This window comes from Embiotoca jacksoni, unplaced genomic scaffold (genome assembly GCF_022577435.1).
Source record: "Embiotoca jacksoni isolate LCO1_2020_lvr unplaced genomic scaffold, fEmbJac1.0.p SCAF_126, whole genome shotgun sequence".
NCBI lineage: Eukaryota > Metazoa > Chordata > Actinopteri > Embiotocidae > Embiotoca > Embiotoca jacksoni.
In genome coordinates this window covers 67,514-88,311 of record NW_027185259.1, presented here as the reverse complement: position 1 = coordinate 88,311, position 20,798 = coordinate 67,514, and the positions used below count along the sequence as shown (strand labels likewise).

Sequence of the window (20,798 nt, the reverse complement as noted above, 5' to 3'; positions counted from 1 at the left end):
GCGGAGACTTGGGGGGAGGGTGGGGTGGTGGTGGTGGTGTGTGTGTGTGTGTGGGGGGGGGGGGCCGCACACACACACACCTCAGCGCCGACTGGTGGATTCATCGCGCTTTACTCTCCCCCCTCCTCCTCCTCCTCCCTCCTCCTCCCTCCTCCATCTTGCCCCTGCTGTGAATCTGCCACAAAAGACAAAACAAAACAACCCCCCCCCCCCCCCACCCAAAAAAAAAAAAAAAAAAAACTCCCGCCCCTCTTCGCACTTCGTCGGACTGCCGAACGGTGTCTTAATATTTATGATGGATGTATTTGTCATGGCAACATAAACATTTTGTATTTTTGTTTGGGGGGGAGGGGGAGAAGAGGTGGGGGGGGGGGGGCACTGACGAGTCGTGAAAACAGTATTTAATTTGTCATTAGCGAGTGCTTTGAATGTTTTTGTTTTTTTTTTCCCCCTCAAAAGCCGTGAAAACGTTTCGAGAGCTTCATCGAAGGAAAAAAAAAAAAAAAAAAGACCTGATTTTCCCGTTTGCTTTTGGGGGAAACATCGACCCTCAGTGTTCGTGACCTCGCGCCCGTGTCGATCAGTGAAATCTTGTAGTTAACTCTGTGGTTGTTTGGCTTCGTAAGAAAATCAAAAGCACAAACTCGGCGATAGTCTGCAGCGATGTGTGTGTGTGTGTGTGTGTGTGTTCATTTTGTTTCCTTTACTTTTCTTTCCGACCGATCGAGCGGCCATTTTAACCCGAGTCGGTCCGAGGCGATTCCTCGCAGGAAATGTCTTCAAAATAAAAAAAATAAATAAAAAAAATAAAGATTTGCGGCACCCGGTGATGTTAATTTATTTATTTGACCTTTATTTAACCAGGTAATATCAATTGAGAACCAATTCTCATTTACAATGATGACATGTCAGCACAGTCCACAGACCTGAGGTGCATGTTTTTGGATGATGGGAGGAAGCCGGAGAACCCGGAGAGAACCCACGCAAGCACAGGGAGAACATGCAAACTCCTCACAGAAAGGCCGAGGACCGGATTCGAACCCAGAACCTTTTTGCTGTGAGGCGACAGTGCTAACCACTGCACCACCGTGCCACCCAAAAAACCTGATGTACCTGATGGACTCTCTCTGGTATGCATGTGTACATCCACGTGTTCTTCTTTTTTTTTTTTCTTCACAGCATGTTCTCACCATAAAAAAAAAACAAAAAAAAAACTGGAATCTTCACGACGCCGTGTGCCAACTTCTTCCACATCCTCCACCTCCACCGACACTGACGCACGCCGACTCGGCTTTTTTTAAAAAAAAAAATGTCCCTCTCTCTCTCTCTCTCTCTCTCTCTCTGTCCTGGTGAAGAAGAGCGAGAGCTGACGGACGGGCTGTCAGAGCCGGCGCTCGGCGCCCTTTCGCATCACAAGAGAAAGAACATCGGTATTTCCACCATTAGGGGCGTCGATCGCGCGCCCCGCGGGGCCGAGAAACAAACAAACAAACAAACAAACAAAACACGAGGCTCCATTTTGCGCTGCCGGGAGGAAAACGATCGGTTTCCAGCCGGCGGCGACGTCACCCGTCGGGGTTTTGTGAAGCCTCCGAGCGGAGATCGGATATGAAAAGTCGGGTCTGAAGCTGCAGTACCGCCGAGGGCCACCGGAGGCGCCGAACGCCTTCTGTAGACTCCCGTTCAGCTGATGACTCGTCACATATTCAGCCAATAGAATTTCAGGGTTTCCAATGAAGTCAGATCCACCGCTGGCTCCTTCCGGCTTGTCCAAATATGGTCACTTCCCGCTCCAAAGCCGCTTGTTGGAAACGCCACGTCCCGCCCACCGATACCCGTAACCTGACTGCACCGCAGGCCTGTCAATCAAACAGGCCCCCCACCCCCCTCCAAAAAAAACCAAGCTTATCTCCTAATTGATGACGGACCAGGAGCGACTTTGGCCAACGACACCGAGATAACCGTTATTATAACTAGAGAACGAGTTGAACGGGAGTCTGCGGACGCTTTCTGGAGCCGACCTCTAGTGGCGCTCCTTGGTATTGCAGCTCAGGCCGCCTCCTCATTTTTCGGGACCCGGAAGCTACGTCCACTTTAACACACAGTCCGCGGTTTCGACACATTTCCAACAGACCTTTGAAATGTTCAGCGCCGCTCAATATTTAATCTCCTCGCTCTGGGACACGGCGGCTGTGATAAACGCTTCCTGGCTGCAAAGCGCAGGCGTTGTTTTTATTTATTTATTTTTTTTGCTCATGAGGAGGAAGACGAGGATGTGGAGGAGATCAGTCAGAACGTAGAGAAAGGAAAAATGTCCACAGACTAAAATAGCCTCCGCGTCCCCGGCTGCAGTCTCCAGCGGAGGAAGGTTAGACTTACATAAGCCTGCGATAACGAAACTGGCTTTTTACTTCCCCGCGTACGCACGGAAAGAGCGGCGGACGCCTTTCGGATGTCGCATTATCTCGTCTGTTTGTTTTTGAATTTGTTTTTGGTTGACGCTGCCGCTCTTCCACGGGACGCGGCTTGGTCGGGCAGATGCCGACGGAGGTGGCGTGGCCCACCGGGCCCTCGGCGAAGATGACGGCGCGGGCGACCGGCAGGAAGTAGCGCTTTCAGCAGCCGGTCCACGTCGGTGCAGTTTGTGACGTTCGGCCATGTCCGTGTCCGAGCAGCTGCCGGCGGCGAGAAAACCACCTCACAAACTGGACTGAAACAAATAAAACAAAATAAAGAAAGAGCGGGACACCGACGGTAACGGAAATGCGCATTAATGACGAGTTGACACAAATTACACATTTCCTGACTGTGCGAGTCGGCTTTGAAACGGCATTTATTTTATAACTCGGGAAAAGTTTAACAAATTGATTCATTGACAACTGCACTTTTGCGTATCTATTTTTAGATGGCACAAAAACCTGCTTAATAATTGATAACTGCTTATAGTCACTTACATATCTGTCATTTAAGAAACTTTTTCAGCACTATATATATTAATATAAATACAAAAATATATATATAAATATAAATTAAAAAAAAAAAAAAAATATATATATATATATATATATAAAGCTGCAGACCTAGAAAAACCAAAGCAAACCCTCAGTGAAATATTGATTAGTGCAGCTTTAATGGTTTCAAACATGCCGAACAAATGTTTCCTATGAACGATTTTTTTTTTTTTTTTTTTTTTTTTTTAGGCCAGTGAGTAAAAATAGATTCTCTGCGAGTAAAAAAAATAAAATAATACAAAAATAAATAAAAAATAAGACAACGAGCAAATCATCACCCCCCTCCCTCCCCCCTCAGCTGTCACATCACTGTCAGCGGCAATTACCGCTTGAGGGAAAGGGAGGAAGAGAGAAACCTGGAGGTGAGCCGACTCGGAAAAGAAAACAAACCATCAAGCAAAGTCGGCGGGCAGGAGAGCAAAAAACAAAATCCTCTTTTTCCTCGTCGACAGTCCGTTGTGTGTTTTTTGTTGTTGTTGTTGTTTTTCTTTTCAGGATCTTGACAGCGCCGGCTGGCAGTCCGGCTTCCTGTGACGCCGTCGTCGTGGCGTACGCTCACGTTTCATCGCGAGGATTGTGTGTTTTCGTTTGACCTCTCGAGCTACTTTTAAAGACTCATAAAAGTGGTTTTTTTGTGTTGTTTTTTTTTTAAAAACAAAGAGATTTTTTTTCGTACTCACTTTCTGCCACCGTGTCCTCACCCGTCTGCGCTCCCAGCCGTCGGCGTCTCATCTACTTCGGTCACTCCTCCTCCTCCTCCTCCTCCTCTTCTTCCTCTCCGGTCTTTCACACCCGGGGACGGGGAACCACAGCATTTATTCCCTCGCTGTGATTTACACAACTCGGGTTTCAGGTGAATTTCCAGGGAAGGAAAGCAAACGAGAGCGGGAAAAGTCAACACGTTCACGACGTCTCGATAAATTAAGGTCTTTGTTATTTCTTCAAACGGGCGTGCGATTACCTCGGAGCGACAACCGCCGAGCTAAATCCGGCACAGACAGACATCGGTTTGTGATTACAGTCATGAGGAAGTCTGGAAACGATCTCTTCGACACAACAGTGTGGTCGGCGTGTTTTTTTTTTTTTTTTTTTTTTACAGACCAGCTGCAAGTATCAGTTACACCTTTTAATACGCAAATATAAAGGTTAAAAGTGGGTTGATTGACAGCCGCTCGAGGCTAACTTTACCAGTCGATGAAGTACACTCGTATACGTGACTGTAAAACAAATAATAATTTAAAAAAAAACACGCAGCAAAAGCCCAAAGTTAAGCTGTCGACCTCAAACTGCCGCAAACCACACCGTTTCTAAAAACGCCGAGTAATCGCACCAAAGCATGTAATACACTCGTCGGTCCACTAGAGGGCGGTCACGTTTTTCTTACCTTCGGTAAAAAAAACAAAAACAAACCCGTTTTATGCCTTTTCCTGCCTCGACGGGGCAAAACCAAACGTAAATGATCCAAATGTGAAGGCACGAGGCTTCGCGTGCGATGACGGAGTTGTGAAATGGGCTCCGGGTGTTTTAACACCTCCCACCGCACAAAATTAAACACACACTTCAGCTCACATTTCATCTTCACTCGGTGCTATAAATTGACACTCGAGTGTCTTTGATTTCTTTCCCTCAAAGTGACACTCGAAGTTGTTGTTGTTTTTTTTTTAAACCGGCGTTTGATTTTCTCGAACGCACAACTTTTCGGCAGAAACCAGAATCGTTTCACAAATCAGTAGAAAATCGAACCGCGTATCGACACTTGCGATAATCCACTTTCTTCTTAATTAATTTAATAAGTATAAATGTCACCTTTTAATCGTCTTCCACTTTGTCTTCCGCTGGAAAAAAAAACGTCCCATTTTTCATCATGTAAAAAAAACAACAACACACAAACGCTGTAATTCAAGGACATTATCCTTCATTCGCTGTCATGGTAACCTATACGAATGAAGCATATCTTTTCATATCGCGTTTGAGTGTTGTTGACATCGTTTGAACCTGCGGTGAGTGTTAATGGATCGCCGCGGGTGTCTCGAAGGCTGCGGCAGCCATTAACCCGCTTCCGCTTCCTCGTTTGCCTGAAAGTACAAAGAAGCTACAAAACACGTGCGTTTCCTCCCTCGGTTGCCCTCGACGACGCCGACCCGTCACTTTTTTTTTTTTTTTTTTTCTTGTAGATCACACAAAATCAAAAGCAGCAGCGGTTTACAAATGTTTATTTTACAAAAGAAGAAGCTAAGAAACGAGGTGAAACAGAGCTTCGGAGATCAAACCTTAAAATGTTTTTTCTTTTCTTTTTTTTTTTTTTAATACTGCGGGGATGGGAAGCAGTCTGTGAAGCTGCGGCAGGAAGCGAGAGTTTATGGTATAGATAAAAATCATTTCTGAGTTCAGAGGGAAGAAAAATTAAATGTCAAAGATCAACCCGACGCGCAACAACAACAACAACAACAAAAAAAACAAAAACCCAAAAAGAAGCCGAGGATGAAGCGCCGGAGGAGGAGGATGATGATGATGATGAGGAGGAGGAGGAGGAGGAGGAGGAGGGGGGGGGATGAAGAAGAAAAAAGAAAAGAAGACAGAAAGCGAGTGGTTTTCGGGCCTACAGTTTGGGCATCCTGGCGGCGTTGAGGCGCAGCGACACGCAGGAGGAGCCGGCGGCGTAACGCATCTCCCTCAGCATGCCGCCCCACTGCTTCTTATCCTCCTCGTACCTGACGGAGGAAACAGAGCCACGGATCAAACACGGCTTGTTTTGTTTTGCTTTCCGGACCGCATTAAAGCTGGGGGGGGGGAGAGAGGGGGGGGGGGGGATGGACGACTTACTGCCAGACGTCGGTGACCTCCGTGGGAGACACTTCCTTGTTCTCCACCTGAAGCATGGCGAAGCCGCCCACGGCGTACAGCGAGCCGCCGGTGCTCACCAGGTTGACGGAGCTCCTCTCCTGAGGGAACTCGGTGAAGTTCTCCCACCTGAGGAGCAGCGGCACCAGCGGGGAGTCAGCGGGAGGGGGGAGAAAAACAACAACAACAACAACAACAACGGAGCTCTTAAAGTGACGTTATTTCGCAATCTATCTGTAATGTTACGCTATTCGTATTCATTGTATGTTCATTTTACGGTCTTAAAATGGCTGTCAAACCTAAATGTAACAACAACAACAAAAAAAAGAAAACCCCAAAATGTTTACGCTTTATCGTCAGCTAACGGCTAAAAAAAAAAAAAAAATTCAAGACGGAAACGAACTTGTTCGTGGCGAAGTCGAAGGCTTCGCACGCGGCGGTGAGGCCCTCCTCGTTGACGCCGCCGGCCACCACGATCTTGCCGCCGTGCACGACGGCCCCGAACATGGCCCGGGGCGTCTTCATGGCCGCCAGCTCCCGCCACTCCGACTGCTTGTGGTTGTACGCGAACATCTTGTTGAGGGCTTTGCTGCGGAGACGAAAGGGACGAGGGACATATTATTATTATTATTATTACTATTATTATTATTGGATTGTTTTTGTTTTTCGTTTTTTTTTGCCAGTTTAAAAAAAAAGAAAGAAATAAACCGCAGTTTATTATAAGAAACGTTCACGCTGTAAATGTGAGAAGCGTCGTGGAAGTGATTTTAGTTTTACTGTGAAAAGCGTCAACAGGAAATGCTGTATTTTGGAGTCTTTTTTTTAATTTTGTATCCGTTTTAATTTCAAACTATTTATTCAACCAATGTATTAGGTCGTTTTACAACTTTCATCCATCAGTCCAATCCTCTCATTTCTTTATTTTTTTTTACATGTTCAATTGTTTTTCTGCTTGATTGTTAATGATCGGATAGTTTTCACACCTTCTTCTTTTTTCTTTTTGCTGTCCAAACAGAAATTCAGAGCCAGACACACACACACACACACACACACACACACACACACACACACACACACACACACACACACACGCACACACACACACACGCACACACACCTGTTTCCCTCCTGATGAGTGACAGAGTGGTTCACTGACAGCTGAAATCACCCAGTTGAGACTGACATGCAGCTTTTAAAGATCCTTTTAAGATTTGTATCTTTAATTTAATTGTAAAAGCACATAAAATATAAGAACAAAAATAAAAATAATATATATATATATATTGGAGACATAATACAGCGTTTCGTTCTCATTATCGTAGGCTATTAAACAGTTGTGGGGTTCTGTGGCGGCGTAATTGTCGTCCGTGGCAGGATGATGGACCGCAAACAGCTGCACCGCGCCGTGTAAGGTCACACACACACACACACACACACACACACACACACACACACACACACACACAAAGGCTCTTTTACTCACTTGTCATCCGTCTTCCCTCCGATGCAGTAAACCAGCCCTTTATGGGAGACGACGGCGTGGCCGTGGATCTTCAGAGGGAGCTTCTTGGTCTCGCTCCACCTCATCTTCCTGAGAAAAAAAAACAACAACCCGCGACAGTTTTCAAAAAACGAGTGCACTCATTAACGCCTCATTTTATTCCCTCGAATGTGTTTTTTTTTTTTAAACGGCGTGATGAATGTAAATCATTTAAATATCCTGACGATCAACGCGAGGGAGAAATGGTCACGTGCAAAAACACCTTCGGTGCATTTATAGGTCGAGGCAATTTAGTTAATTTCCGGATGTTAATTATCACCCGAAATGTTCCTCTGAAGGTGAGAGACACAGCGAGAGAGGGGGAGGGAGAGGAAGAGGAAGAGGGAGAGGAAGAGGGAGAGGAAGAGGAGGCGAAGCAGCAATAGAAAGTGAGACACACTGACTCGACGTCGTAGCACATGACGGTGTCCAGCGACTCGTTGGTCTGCAGGTCTTTTCCGGCCACGGCGAACAGCAGGCCCTCGCTCTCCCCGATGTTGAAGAGGCACCGAGGGGACGGCATCGGCGGCAGGGCGACCCAGTCCGACGCCAGCGGATCCAACTGAGGGGAGGAAGAAAAAGAACCCCACCCCCCCCGCAAAAAAGCGAACTAATTAACGCGTTATTCGAGTCGGTGGAAAATTGCTCGTCTCCCCGACGGCCTCGTCTTTTTTTCGGGAAATCGTTAGGACGCCGTCCGAGCTGCCGTCGCCCAGCGACGGCGTTTTAAACGACCTAACACGAGCTCACGAGTTCCACTGGAACGCGGCATTTAGCTTCACATTCGACCAAAGCGGCTCCGATCCACTCGGAAAACGTTCCGACGATCGGGTCTCAAAAAGCATCGAACGATCGCTTTCGGCGTTTTAACTTTCGAGGCGTTTTTCTTTTTTTTTTTATATATATATATATAATCGAATCGAATGAAATACAATTTAAAAAAAAAAAAAATTAAAAACACCCGGCTCACCAAATAGAAGTAACACTGCAGGGGCAAATCCTTGTTGTCCTCGTCCACGAACAGCCCTCCGATGAGGTAGAGCTGGTTCCTCTGGGACGCCAGGCTGACGTGGTTGCGCGGCACCTGCTCCGACATGGCCGCCAGGAAGCACTCGTTCTCGCCGACGTCGTACGCCACCGCCGCCGCGTCGTTGATCATGAGGATGAAGTCGCGCGTGTACATGCCGTGTCGGCGGTTGTCGTTGAGGTAGCCGGGGAACGGGCTCGCCTCCTCCTCCTCCTCCTCCTCCTCCTCCCCGTTCTCCTCGCCGCCCTTGCCCTCCTCCCCCTCCTTCTTCGGCGGTCTCTCCGGAAGTTTCCCCTTGAAGGCGTCCCTCACCGCCTGCATCGTCTTCCGGAGCTCCGGGTCGGCCTTGACGATGTCGTCGGCCTCCACCCGCTCCGCGAAGTACTTCTCCGGCAGCAGGCGGAAGCGCACGCAGTCGAAGGCGTCCTTCAGCACCTTGACGCGCTTGTCCTTGTCGAAGCGGACCCAGGCCATGACCGCCTCGAACACCAGCTCCTCCTTCTCCACGTTCAGCGAGTCGCCGCCGATGACGGCGAACAGCTCGTGGGGCGCCAGCTTGAGGAACTCCTCCTCCTTGTAGAGGAGCTCGAAGCGGTCGGCGACGAAGTTGCGCGCGGCCACGGCGAGCCTCGGGCAGTTGAGCACCAGACCCATCCTGAAAATGGCCATGCAGTTCCCCAGGGAGAGCTTCTTCTGGAGGTAGTTGACGCACACCGTGAACACCGACGGGATCTGGAACCGGTTGGCCACCGCGACGATGTCCTGCACGTTGTCGTCGGTGAGGTCGATCTCGGCCGAGTAGAGGTACCGGACGATCATGTCCAGGATGGACGGGTTCACGTCCTCCAGCACCACCTCCTTGGTGTTCTGCGCCTCCTTCCCGTCCTCGGTGAAGAAGATCTCCCTGAAGTACGGGCTGCAGGCGGCCATGATGAGCCGGTGGCAGGGGAAGCTGCGGTCGCCTACCTTCAGCGTGCAGTCCACGAACTTGTTCTCGTTCAGCAGCTCCTTTAGGCCGTCCTGGAGCAGCGTGCTCTGAAACAGGCGCAGCTCCTCCTTGATGGCGTTGGGGTCCATGGCGCGGCGGTCGGGGGAGGGTGGGTGATGTACCGGCGGGCGAACGGAAAAGAAAGAGGGGTCCGTGGAGCGAGGAAGGAGACGGCGGCCGCGGGTCCTTCTGGCAGTCGGTCCTGGCTGGAAAAGGCAGAGAGGCGAAAAGGTTCCCGGTGTGTCGACCCTGCAATTTAATCCTCCTCCCAGCTCTAAATATAGCCCCCCCCCTCCAGCACCGCTACCGACTGGGCCGAGTCACAGCGCAGCTGCTGTCGCAGACTGAAAGAAGCAACTGGTGAAGCTCCGCGGTGGTGAAAACGTCCGCCGTGATTCAGCGGAGACAATGATGTCAAAGGCCCTCCCACCCCCACCCCCTTCCCCCACCACGTATCACTAATCTGAGCGGTCGCCGTCATGTCGGAAAATACGCGCAACTCTCTTGAACTTCAGACGCGTCACCCTCTCATTTATAGCGGATTCCGTCCACTTTTGGTCCAATTCCATTCATGTTCACGTTTTCAGTCACTTACGGACACCGATTTGGTCTTTTAGCCGTTTACGCTGACTTCTTCACGCCATAAACCGAGGTAAACGCGACAGATACGTGTCATCGTACACGGTACCACTACCACTCGTACCGTCTACGGTGGTACTACAGCTACTGATTATTTACATGATTAAAAAAAAAAAAGAAGAAATGACATGATATCGTCTTTAAATTATTCATTTAATTCAAGCTGATAGTCCGAATCAGCAAAATACTCCATTTCCGGCAACATATGACAAAAAAAATGATCAAAGACAAAACAACTCGGACCCTGAAGCTAACTCTGAAACCAGCAAATAAATGATGTTTTATTTTGATACGTGACATAATCTTCAAAACAGTCGCACGTGTTGACTCTACTTAAGAAATTAACTATTAAAAAGAATCCATTAATCATTTAGTGGTGTTTTGTTTTTGTTTTTTTTTGCTGACGTGGACCCACCAAAGTCAATACAAAAATCATCTAATTTAACTGAACTATTTGAACTGGCGTTATTTATGAGAGCACAAAAGACACATCGGGGTATAATTGGACGAGGAAAGTTTGGGTGCGGTAGCTGAGTGCAGAAACAGGTGAGACCCGAACATCCTGGTTGTGTTGTCGTCCAGCCGCTTGTGCGCGTGTTTCTGCATTAAAACCTTTCGAAACACACTTCTGTCAATGTCTTTACTCCAATTAAAAGGAGGCCGACGTGGATCCAAGCATCTGATATTGTCGCCTCGTCTTCCCGCGGCCTGATAATGTGTGTGTGTGTGTGTGTGTGTGTGTGTGTGTGTGAGAGGTAACATTTCCCTCGTGGGCAGCGCTAAAGATAGATCAGACTACGCCACATGTCGAGGAGTGTCTGACATGTAATTTAAGCAGAAGGGGAGAGCTGAATGTGCTGGAAGGGAGAAATCCCGAACGCCGCGGCAGAGGAATTAAAACGCAGCTAGAAAGTAACTAAATACGTTTACTCGAGTGCTTTTTAAAAAAAAAATAGATCCACTCCGTTAAATCTCATCCACTATGTTTGTCTGACAGCTTCAGTCCCTGTTAATAGGACAGTTTTTCATGTATCTCTCAAATTATTACATTTATTACATTTTTTTATGATACACTGACGGTACGAGAAACATGTTTCTTCATGGGTTTAGAAAAATCTCACGCTTTTTAAAACTAATTCAACTATTTCAAAACCCACTTTGATTTGCTGTAAAAATGCAGTTTTTGGAAGTTTGTTGACTTTTTTTTAGAGATGCGGAGTTACTACGGAACAAAAACGACACGAGGAGCTTATAAAATGTGACGCGTTAGAGAAGAATTCATGAACCAAGTAGTTCAAATGAACACAACCTTAAATCCTCATCCATTATCTACCTGCTTTATCCTGGGTGAGGTCACGAGGGGGCGGAGCCTATCCCGGGCTGACAGTGGAGGGAGGGGGGGGGGGGGCACCGTGGACAGCTCGCCGGTCCGTCAGAGGGCCAACAGAGACAGACAGACAGAAACAGACATTTCACTCTCTTAATTCACGCCTTCGGGCAATAAAAAAAATAATTACAAATCAACATACCTGCGTTTGGACGGCAGAACATCGGAGAACGTCGGAGAACGTCGGAGAACGTCCTCCCTGCTGTGAGGGGACAGAGCTCATATCTACAGCAGTTCAATAAACATCATATGCGGCAGTAATAAACTGACAGTTTGCTGATAACAGTCACACACTTCTACCATGACGCCTTTTCACATGTTAGTTTAGATCCGATTTATTCAAAATGTTTGACATCAGTGTCGACTATGTAACACAGTACAGTGCGCACGTGTGTGTGTGTGTGTGTGTGTGTGTGTGTGTGTGTGTGTGTGTGTGTGCAGTCAGTACAGCTGGGTAACATACACACGACACACAGCATTGTTACCCAGTAGAGGGCAGTGTGTGTGTGTGTGTGTGTGTGTGTGTGTGTGTGTGTGTGTGTGTGTGTGTGTGGTTGTAACATTATGAAAGTGAAACAATGTAAACAGAAAACATCACAGTTTCCAGTCAAGAAATTAAAAATAAAAACATTCGAATGCACAAAAAATACGAGTTATTTTATATATATATATATATATATATAAAATATAAAAACAAAAGAAACTATATTTAATGGATATAAGTGATGAGAGGCTTCATCTCTGCTGCTTTATGTCACGAATAGAAATGATGAGCTACAGGTTTTTCTTTTTTGCAATGACTGATTGATGTGATTTACGAGGCGCCGCAGTTATTATTATTAGCGCCCGTCCAGTCCGTCTTCCCGGCAAAATCTCTGCAGCCGTCAGACCGGGAATGGAGAACCAAAAAAAAAAAAAAAAAAATTAAAAAAAAAAAAAAAACCAACCCATCCTGACCCGAGGGCGTCGGTGCGAATCCCTCGGGGAGCTGCTAACAACGCTGGAATGTTCCTGAGTCGAAGAGGTGGAAGGATCTCCTGCTTTAATCACAAAATAATAATCAAAGAAAAAGTTTCCTGTCCGAAATTGGCTCAACTGTAATTAGAGGATTGTTTTGTTTCTACAGGGAGTCCTGTAGGGGGGAGGTGGTGGTGGTGGTGGTGGTGGTGGTAGGGGGCGAGGGGGGAGGGGGGGGGGAGGTCTGTGTATATGCCTGAAAATTCAGAAGTGTGTGAGATCGGGTTTTTAGCTGCCTCTCCTTGAAGTATCTACAGCAGGTGTGTGACGGACGCCTTCACTCAGCCTCCTGGAAAGGAAATAAAACACACAGGAGGAAGTCAACGGGGAAACAGTTGCAGGGTTTCCTTACAATGTGAGCGTTCGAGTATTAGTAGCTCCACATGAACCGACGACATTCACAACGTTACGAACTGCAAACGTCCCGAAGGCGACGACGCCAACGAAAACCGGCACCCGGAGGAAACCGAACACCAACGTACTCGTAGAACTGCGGTTACGTCCGGTAACTCCTATTTATCCCCCCAGTGGACCAGGCGCCGCTTCAAACAGAGACGCGTCGTGGGAGCTTACCGGCGGATCAGACGACCACACACGTCCTCTTGCACTCGTCCTCCGTGTCGAAGCGGTTCCTGTTGCCGCTGCAGCCTCCGTACCAGAACTGGGCGCAGGCGTTGGCCTGCTTGTCGTAGTACCAGCGGATGTTGTAGTCCCGACACGTGCCCTGGTCCAGGACCAGGCCGCAGCGGGGGGTCCAGGGGGACGGTCTCTGCGGGGAGGGGGTCACGTGACGAGGGTAAGAAAAACAACAACAACAACAACAACAACAACGACGACAGAAAAAAAAAAAAAAACCCGACCCGAATCCGCATTTAAGTGTCCGTCTCCGCTCCGAGTGTCGGGAAGCGGCGGAACGAGCCGCGGCGCTTCGGAAATAATTGGGCCGGCCTCGTCCTCACCTCGCTGTACCCGGAGAGGAGAGGCAGCGTCGCCGAAACACCCCCCCACCCCCTCCCCCAGAGACTCCTCCGCACCAGTGAGGAGACGTCAGAAAGGTCTGATCTGAAGTTCAGGCGCTCCCTCCGCTAAAAGCCTCCAACTACTTTCCCAGCGGGGACAAAGTTCCTCCGCTGGATTGTGCTTTCCACATTAATTAGTCTGCTGGTGTTTCTCTGCTCAAACGGACAACACGTTTTTTTCCTATTTAGTTTAAATGCCGAGTGTGTAACTATTATATCTTTACATACAGTCTGGCTCTAACTTAAACTCACAGAAATACTATTCCGGCGCAACGCACGGTGTGGACGCTTTAAATAAGAGACGCTGTCCCTTCAAATTGACTTGAAACCTAAAGCTTCGTTCCGTTTCCGTCTCCCGAAGAATTTTTTTTCTCGACGGAAAACAACGTGTCTCGAAAGCGATAAAAACCCGAGCGGTTGAAAGGACGCCGTGTACCTTTGGGCAGCGCTGGCCTCGGCGCGGGAACGTACTCCACGGACACGCCGGAGGAGGACGTGGTGATATTTGTCGAGGAGGACGAAAACGACGAAGAGGTGCCTCGGCTCCCGGAGGAGTCCTCTCTGGCAGGAGGTAGACGTCCCGAGTCGGAGGTGTGGCGGTTAAATGTGTCCCCGCGCTCGTTTCCCGAGTTCGTTGTCCCCGTGAAGACCTGCTGCCCTCCTCCTCTTCCTCCTCCTCCTCCTCCTCCTCCTCCCTGCTGAGGACAAAACCAACGAATGATGTTTGTGTCACGTGCCGGACGTGTGAATTTACACTTCTTCCGTTTCCGTACGCGTGTCGTGTCGCTGCCGGTCTGTCGGACGTTCGGGACCTCCTCCTCCGTCACGGGCCGGTAACCGTAGCCGCCGATGGCGTAGTTGCCGTTGAAGCCGTTCCTGTTGCCGTTGTTGCCGTAGCCGTTGGTTACCCGGTTGGGTATCGGCGTTCCGTTCTCGTCCTCGCAGAACTGGCTGACCAGCTTGGATTCCAGAGCTGAGACACAAAAGACGGGTGAAAAGGACGAGTCGGAGATTTCGGTTACCCACATATTCAGTACGTTAGCGATGGTGCGTGTGCGTGCGCGAGCGCGTCACCCGTCAGCGCGTTGTAGTCGTCGATGAGGAACATGTGCTCGGCGTCGGGGTCGGAGGCGATCAGGTTGAGCTCGCGCAGGAACTCGGCCCGCGTCGGGTCCGTCGTGTTCACGACGCCCAGGGCGAACATCTCGATGTTGGCGGCGTGTGCCTCCCGCACCGCCAAGTCCAGCTTCACCGGCTCCCGCTTGTCCGTCTGCCCGTCGGTGATCACGACGGCCACCTTACCGACGCCCAGCCGGGAGCCGTCGAAGGCCTCCCGCGTGGCCTTGCGGATGGCCGTGCCCGTGTAGGTGCCCTCGCCCATGTACGGGATGGTCCTGACCGCCTCCTTGATGTCCTGCTTGCTGACGTAGCGCCCCAGGTTGAACACCAGCCGCACCTCCAGGCTGTAGAGCACCAGGCCCACGCGGGTGGCGTTGCGGCCCACCGTCACCCGGTCCACCAGCGCGTTCACGAACTTCTTGATGATTTCGAAGTTCTCGGGGCCGACGCTCTCCGAGCTGTCGATGACGAACACCAGCTCCATCGGCCTCTCCTTGCACTTGACGCCGCATCCTGGAATCACGTCGCGTCACCGTCACGTCACATGACATCACATCACACCGGCGTACGAGATGTCACTTTGACGACGTACTGCGAAGATACTTTACCGCAGATCTCTTTGATCATCCGAATGATGTCCTCCCTCTGAAATGAATACAGCAGCCCGACGTCAGCGGAGGAATGAACACCGGGGGCGGCCGACGAGGAAGTGTGTGAAAAGCGATACTCACCGTGAGGCCGGCTTCGCCTTTGACGCCTTGTCGGCCCTGAGGGGAGAACGCCAGGAATTAAAGATAGCTGCGTTATCGCAAAGGAGTCTACAAATCTTCGCTTTGATTTACTGGGCCGATGTTGACTAAGATAAGTGATTAAAAACACAGACCGTGTCTGAAAAGTGTTCGCAGCTTCCGGGTGTGAAAAATGAGGCCTTAAGCTGCGATACCGCCGAGTGCTGCTAGAGGGCGGCTCCGAAAAGCCGCTCTCGTGAAAATGTCGTGAGATATTTTGGTTTTGTTCGCGAAAGTCGCTCCTTCTTCTTCGTTTTCAGGCGGTCCAACTGAAAATAATCCCTCCTTTATTCGAAAATAACCCTAAAGAAGAACAACGCGTTTGTTTGGGGATGTCTTGTTTGATTGACAGGCCTGCGGTGCAGTCCGGCTACGGCTATCGGTGGGCGTGGACGCAGCGTCCGATTGGATCGGGCCGGATCCCCCGATCAAGAGTCCGGCCCGCTTCCGTCTCGCTGCTTCTGCAAAGGTTCGAGGCCTCTTCCCGACCATCACCGAACCGGACGTATAAAAAGCATCGCGGGTGTCACTCACGTTTTGCCCGGGGTTTCCGGTGTCTCCCGAGTCTCCTTTGAATCCCTTCGTCCCTCTTTCCCCGGCTGAGCCGCGGTCGCCCTGTCGCGCAACGGAAAAAACATTGTAACAAGTCCACGTTTAAGAAGTCGCAGACGAGGCGGCGGAGGGGGGAGGTGGGGGAGGAGGAGGAGGGGGGGGGGGGACTGACTTTAGCTCCGGGGAAGCCTTCTCCGGGGAGCCCTCTCGGTCCCGTGACGCCCTGGGAGCCCTGCTCACCCTGAAGCAGACACACACAGGTCCACACGGTTGGTGACGGCAACACACACTTGTGTACTGTTGGTAAGCCTCTCGGATAGAGAGTTTTACGGAGGAGGAGGAGGACAGATCGCAGCTCACCTTCGGCCCTTGAAGTCCTTGTCCTTGCGGCCCCGTCGGCCCTGGTGAACCGGGTCGCCCCGGGTTACCCTGCAAGTCAGGGCACGTTTAATTTGTGCGGCGCCTTTCCGACAACGAGCTCATTTCGAGGATTGCAAAATACAAAAGCGCACATACGGTCATCTATAAACACATGATAACAAAAAATGCCACATTTTCTTTCTTAATTGGTGCACAGAAGAGAAATAATACGCCGAAACAGATGATCTCCAATAATAAGAACAATGATAATAATGATTTCTTTTACGTTTGGATTTATATTTGTAGGCCTTTACTGAGTTGTATCCGAGTGCTAATATTCAAGCTCGAGAGAGGGTTATTTTTCTGTGTCATTTTTATTTTATGTTGTTTCACTGTCTATAAAACATAAATATTCAACTAAAAAAATTGCGGCCTAAACTGTATAAGTTGCTGAAAATATGTATGTACTTAATATCGACCCCTCCAGGACTCCGTATTCTACCCGGTTCCTTCTCATCGCCCGTCCTTCGTTCAACCGAATTAAGGAGGAAACGACTCCGTGAACTCGCCCGCTGCAATAAAATCACATCCAGTAAAAGTTTTACTGTGATAAGATTTCCTGAGCAGGTCGACTTCTCAATGCGAGAACGAGGTCACGCTGCGGAAAAAAAAAAAAAAAAAAAAAAAAGTGTGTAATTAATCATTTCGCTTTTGACCGGCTCTACGACGAATATGAAACACGCTATTAAAAACATCTTTTTCTATTTAAAAAAAAAAAAAACACGGGTTATTTGTGTTTTATAATGCTGAGTCATGACTGTCTGACATCATGGTTTTCCTCAGCGTGGGTAAGGTATGTGTGTGTGTGTGTGTGTGTGTGTGTGGGGGGGGGGGGGTGATAAATACCCCCTGCGGTGGGCATGTTTGCACACAAGACGATGACGCGAGATTTGTTATTTTTTTTTTGGCCAAACCTGTGCTTCTCCGGAGAGTATGACTCAATCCTAAACGTCTGCTCGTACGTCAAATACAATTAAAAGATTGTCCAAACACCTTCTAAGTGCTGTTCTCCTCGAGTCATGTTTATCAGAGACGGAACACAAAATCAAAGTTGTTTCAGCTGCTGGCAATCAAAGAAAGAAAAAAAAAAAAAAAAAAAAAAGAGATTTGAGATTTACCAGAGGCCCTTGGAGGCCTTCGCCTGCGGGTCCCGGCAAACCGGGCGGCCCCCTGAATCCAACATCCCCCTGCAAACAGGTTCAACAGGTTTGATCAGGTTCGACATCCCCGTGAAATGCTAGTTTTACAACACCGCACGTGTTTCTGACGTCTTAATTCTGTATTAAACAGTAACTGATTCACTGCAGTACCCTTTTTTTTATGCAGAGTAAACTTGGGTACAAATTTTATTGACTTTGTATTTAATGCGAGACCCCTAGTGGCCCTCGGCGGTGTTGCACTTTATGGCACTTCTGCATCGGCCTCTTTTTTCAGACCCTGAAAGCTACGTCAGCTTTTTTTTTTTTTTTTTATATATGAGATCTATATCCCCCTCCCCCCGATATGCGAAACGATCTTTCATCGTACAGATTGACGCCCTCACCTTTGGTCCTGGGACGCCCACTCCTTCCAGCCCGGGTTCTCCTTGAAATCCAGGCAGACCCGGAGGGCCCTAAACAACCACAGGCAGGTCCAAATAAACCCTCAGAGATACGGAAACACTACGGATCAACATGTAGCTCTGAAACCGGCAGGGACCCTGTGAAGCTTCTGGTCCTGGTTAAAACACATTCTGCCGTGTTGGGCCAGCTTTTGTACAGAACAAGATATTTCCTGTTAAATCGTGAGCTTTAGTTAGCCAGAGGTGGATTTTTCTTACCTTTGGACAGAGCCAGGCTATCGTTTCCCCCTATTTCCGGTCTATGCTAAAATAAACTCAAATAAAATGTCAGGTAAACTAATCTCAAATAAACTCATCTCAAATGAGCAGAACTAATCTTAGATCAAATAAACTAATCTAAAACAAGCTAAGCTAAGAAAAGATAAAGCATCTGCTTGATATTTATCTTCTGATCCAACCCCAACGTGATATATAACCAAGCGTGTTTCCTAAAAATGTTGAACTATTCCTATAACTCTTTCCTCCGGTGACCCCCGTACCGTCCTCTCTCTCGTATCTTTCTGATATCTACGCCCTGCTCTCGGTTAAGGAAACCCGCTCCGGACACGTGTTCGTCCCGGCTACTGCAACATTTCGGCACTAAACGTCTCACTTGACGGATGCGTGCAAAGGACAGCTGGACGGAGAGACAGAGTGGAGGATGTGCAGATTTGTGAGCGGGCCGGTCGGCGACCTCACCGTGGGGCCGGGGTAGCCGTCTCCTTTGGGCCCGAACGGACCCGCGGGGCCGCGATCTCCTCGGTCGCCCTGCAAGCACACAGACGCGTCCGTAACTCCAGGTCCGTCTCCGGCAAAACTCCAACGTGGACGCGGAAGAAAATCTTTTTTTTTTTAAGAGCGTGTATAATCAGTGTTACCTTCGGACCGGGAAGTCCGTATCCCGTCTCCCCCATCGGACCGGGAGGACCGCTGGGACCAAGATCGCCCTAGAAACACATTTTTAAAGACTTTTAACTTCCAATACATTTACTGTTCTATCTGTTGCAGATTCAAACTATAAACACAAAACCCGTCCTCAGGAAGCGCGACGCATTTCTACGCGCCGACGCTTTTATTTTGAAAGCGATACGGGAAGCCACCGGGTAAAACTGAGCTTCGGGGCCCTGAATCATGTCCTCCACCGTGGCCTTCGCTCCTGGACCCCAAAGCTTAGTTTGGTTTCACTGAAAGTTTTAGGAGACTTTTCCAGTGAAAGATCAGAATACACGTTGACATAACTCGATTCCATTTTACGTGTTGAAGGCAAAAATGAAGTTGATGTGAAAACTCTTTGTAGGAGCGCACAGGGAACAAAATAACTACCGCACGTTTGAGGAAAATATGCTGGAAACGCAACGCGAGTCCGGGGTTTTATGATGTCACTGGGGAGGAGCTGTTACCTTGGGTCCAGAGATGAAGCGTCCCGGCGGACCGGCGGAACCCGTCCTGCCTTGAGCCCCGAGTTCTCCCTGATTAAAGCGAGCAGAGTGGATCAAATCAGTCCTCGCCGTCCGTGCGGGTGCGTGACTCATAAATGGGCTGACGGCCGGCTTCCTACCTTCGGTCCCGAGGGTCCGGCGATGCCAGGCGGGCCGTTCAAGCCTCGTATTCCCCGTTGGCCTTGGTCACCCTTTCAAGGTCACATTGGGAACACGGTTAACGATTGGGACGGCCGTGACCCCGTCACTTATCATTTATGGGATGCGAGTCGGCAAAGGTCGGCGGAGGTCTACCTTTTCTCCCTGGGTACCGACTCCAGGTGAGCCCTCGAGACCCCGGAAGCCGACGGGTCCTGGCTCGCCCTGAAAACACACACACGCTTACACCGAACTGCTTTTGGTTCCCTTACCGCGGGACGACGTCGGCGCCGAGAACCCACCTTCTGTCCTGGGGCTCCGTCCTCACCCGGCAGTCCCGGCAAACCCGACATCCCCGTCGACCCTGGCTCCCCCTGAGGACACATTTGCGGTTCGGCGTCGGTTTAAAATTCGGACCGTTTCGCTGCCGATGTGGATTTTTTTTTTTTTTCCGTCTCCTGCCGCAGACCTTTGACCCACCTTAGCCCCGGAGTCTCCGGCACCGCGTTCTCCCGGGGCGCCGACCTCCCCCGGCAACCCTTGGTCCCCCTGCGTGAGACAACATCAGCGCCGCTGTTAGCAACTTACACCCTTTTTCAGTCCTACAACCCCCTAAAACACAGGGAGCTTCACCACGAACCCCGTTCAACCTCCTCATCCGATGGTACAATTGTTTTCCGTAAATGACTATTATTATTATTATTATTATTATTATTATTATTATTATTATCCCGTCAGCGACAAAGCCGACCTTTAATTCCGCCGCTGGGGGCCTTAAATACCTCCGACGCGGGACCGGCCGCCCTACTCGACGGCCTCGGTTAGTCGTTATCGCGTATGCACCCACCTTGGATCCAGACAGGCCCTCTCCCGGTGGGCCTCTGCTCCCTGGCGGCCCCCTCGGACCCTCCGTGCCCTGCAAAGGGTAAATAAATACGGTCGGAAAAAAAAAGAAGTATTTTACACACGGACGAGAGGCAGAAACTGGGTTTGCTGAAGACGGGCGTCGGGAAATGAGACGGGTTATGGATCGGTCCTTTGTTTAGCTGGAGGGAAAGGGGGGGGGGGGGGCTCTGACGTTTTCTCAGACAGCGGAAGTATTGTAACGGTTTAGTGTTTAAAATGTCACCAGCTCCGATGTATCTGATTCTCCGACTGTTCTTCGATCAGCCGAAAGGCGTCCGAGCTCCGTGTGATCAGCTCTCGTCGGCCGAACTTCGCCTCGGACGCGGGGCGCCGTGTTTCCTTTGACAGATTCGGCTGCGAGGAGCAA

At 49.5% G+C, this 20,798-nt stretch overlaps 2 protein-coding genes across 2 annotated transcripts in view; both read right to left on the bottom strand.

Moving 5' to 3' along the window:
• Nucleotides 1–5,207: 5,207 nt before the first annotated feature.
• Nucleotides 5,208–9,682, bottom strand: LOC138195810 (kelch-like protein 41b). The gene is made up of 6 exons (XM_069145494.1): nucleotides 8,363–9,682; nucleotides 7,797–7,954; nucleotides 7,336–7,443; nucleotides 6,256–6,441; nucleotides 5,835–5,981; nucleotides 5,208–5,722 (listed from the first exon to the last, which is right to left on the bottom strand). The coding sequence occupies exons 1-6, from the start codon at nucleotides 9,494–9,496 to the stop codon at nucleotides 5,611–5,613; spliced, it is 1,845 nt and encodes a 614-aa protein (XP_069001595.1). The 5' UTR covers nucleotides 9,497–9,682; the 3' UTR covers nucleotides 5,208–5,610.
• Nucleotides 9,683–11,752: 2,070 nt separating this feature from the next.
• The window catches only part of LOC138195804 (collagen alpha-1(XXVIII) chain-like), a 29,386-nt gene continuing 20,340 nt past the window's right edge, over nucleotides 11,753–20,798 (bottom strand). The window contains 21 exon segments of the mRNA XM_069145488.1: nucleotides 11,753–12,739; nucleotides 13,024–13,201; nucleotides 13,203–13,219; nucleotides 13,906–14,167; nucleotides 14,243–14,442; nucleotides 14,544–15,101; nucleotides 15,197–15,233; nucleotides 15,320–15,355; nucleotides 15,911–15,991; nucleotides 16,101–16,169; nucleotides 16,289–16,357; nucleotides 17,467–17,535; nucleotides 17,892–17,960; nucleotides 18,648–18,716; nucleotides 18,827–18,895; nucleotides 19,349–19,417; nucleotides 19,507–19,578; nucleotides 19,682–19,750; nucleotides 19,828–19,899; nucleotides 20,006–20,074; nucleotides 20,373–20,441. Of these exon segments, the coding sequence (XP_069001589.1) occupies nucleotides 13,031–13,201; nucleotides 13,203–13,219; nucleotides 13,906–14,167; nucleotides 14,243–14,442; nucleotides 14,544–15,101; nucleotides 15,197–15,233; nucleotides 15,320–15,355; nucleotides 15,911–15,991; nucleotides 16,101–16,169; nucleotides 16,289–16,357; nucleotides 17,467–17,535; nucleotides 17,892–17,960; nucleotides 18,648–18,716; nucleotides 18,827–18,895; nucleotides 19,349–19,417; nucleotides 19,507–19,578; nucleotides 19,682–19,750; nucleotides 19,828–19,899; nucleotides 20,006–20,074; nucleotides 20,373–20,441 (2,196 nt within the window). The 3' untranslated portion in view covers nucleotides 11,753–12,739; nucleotides 13,024–13,030.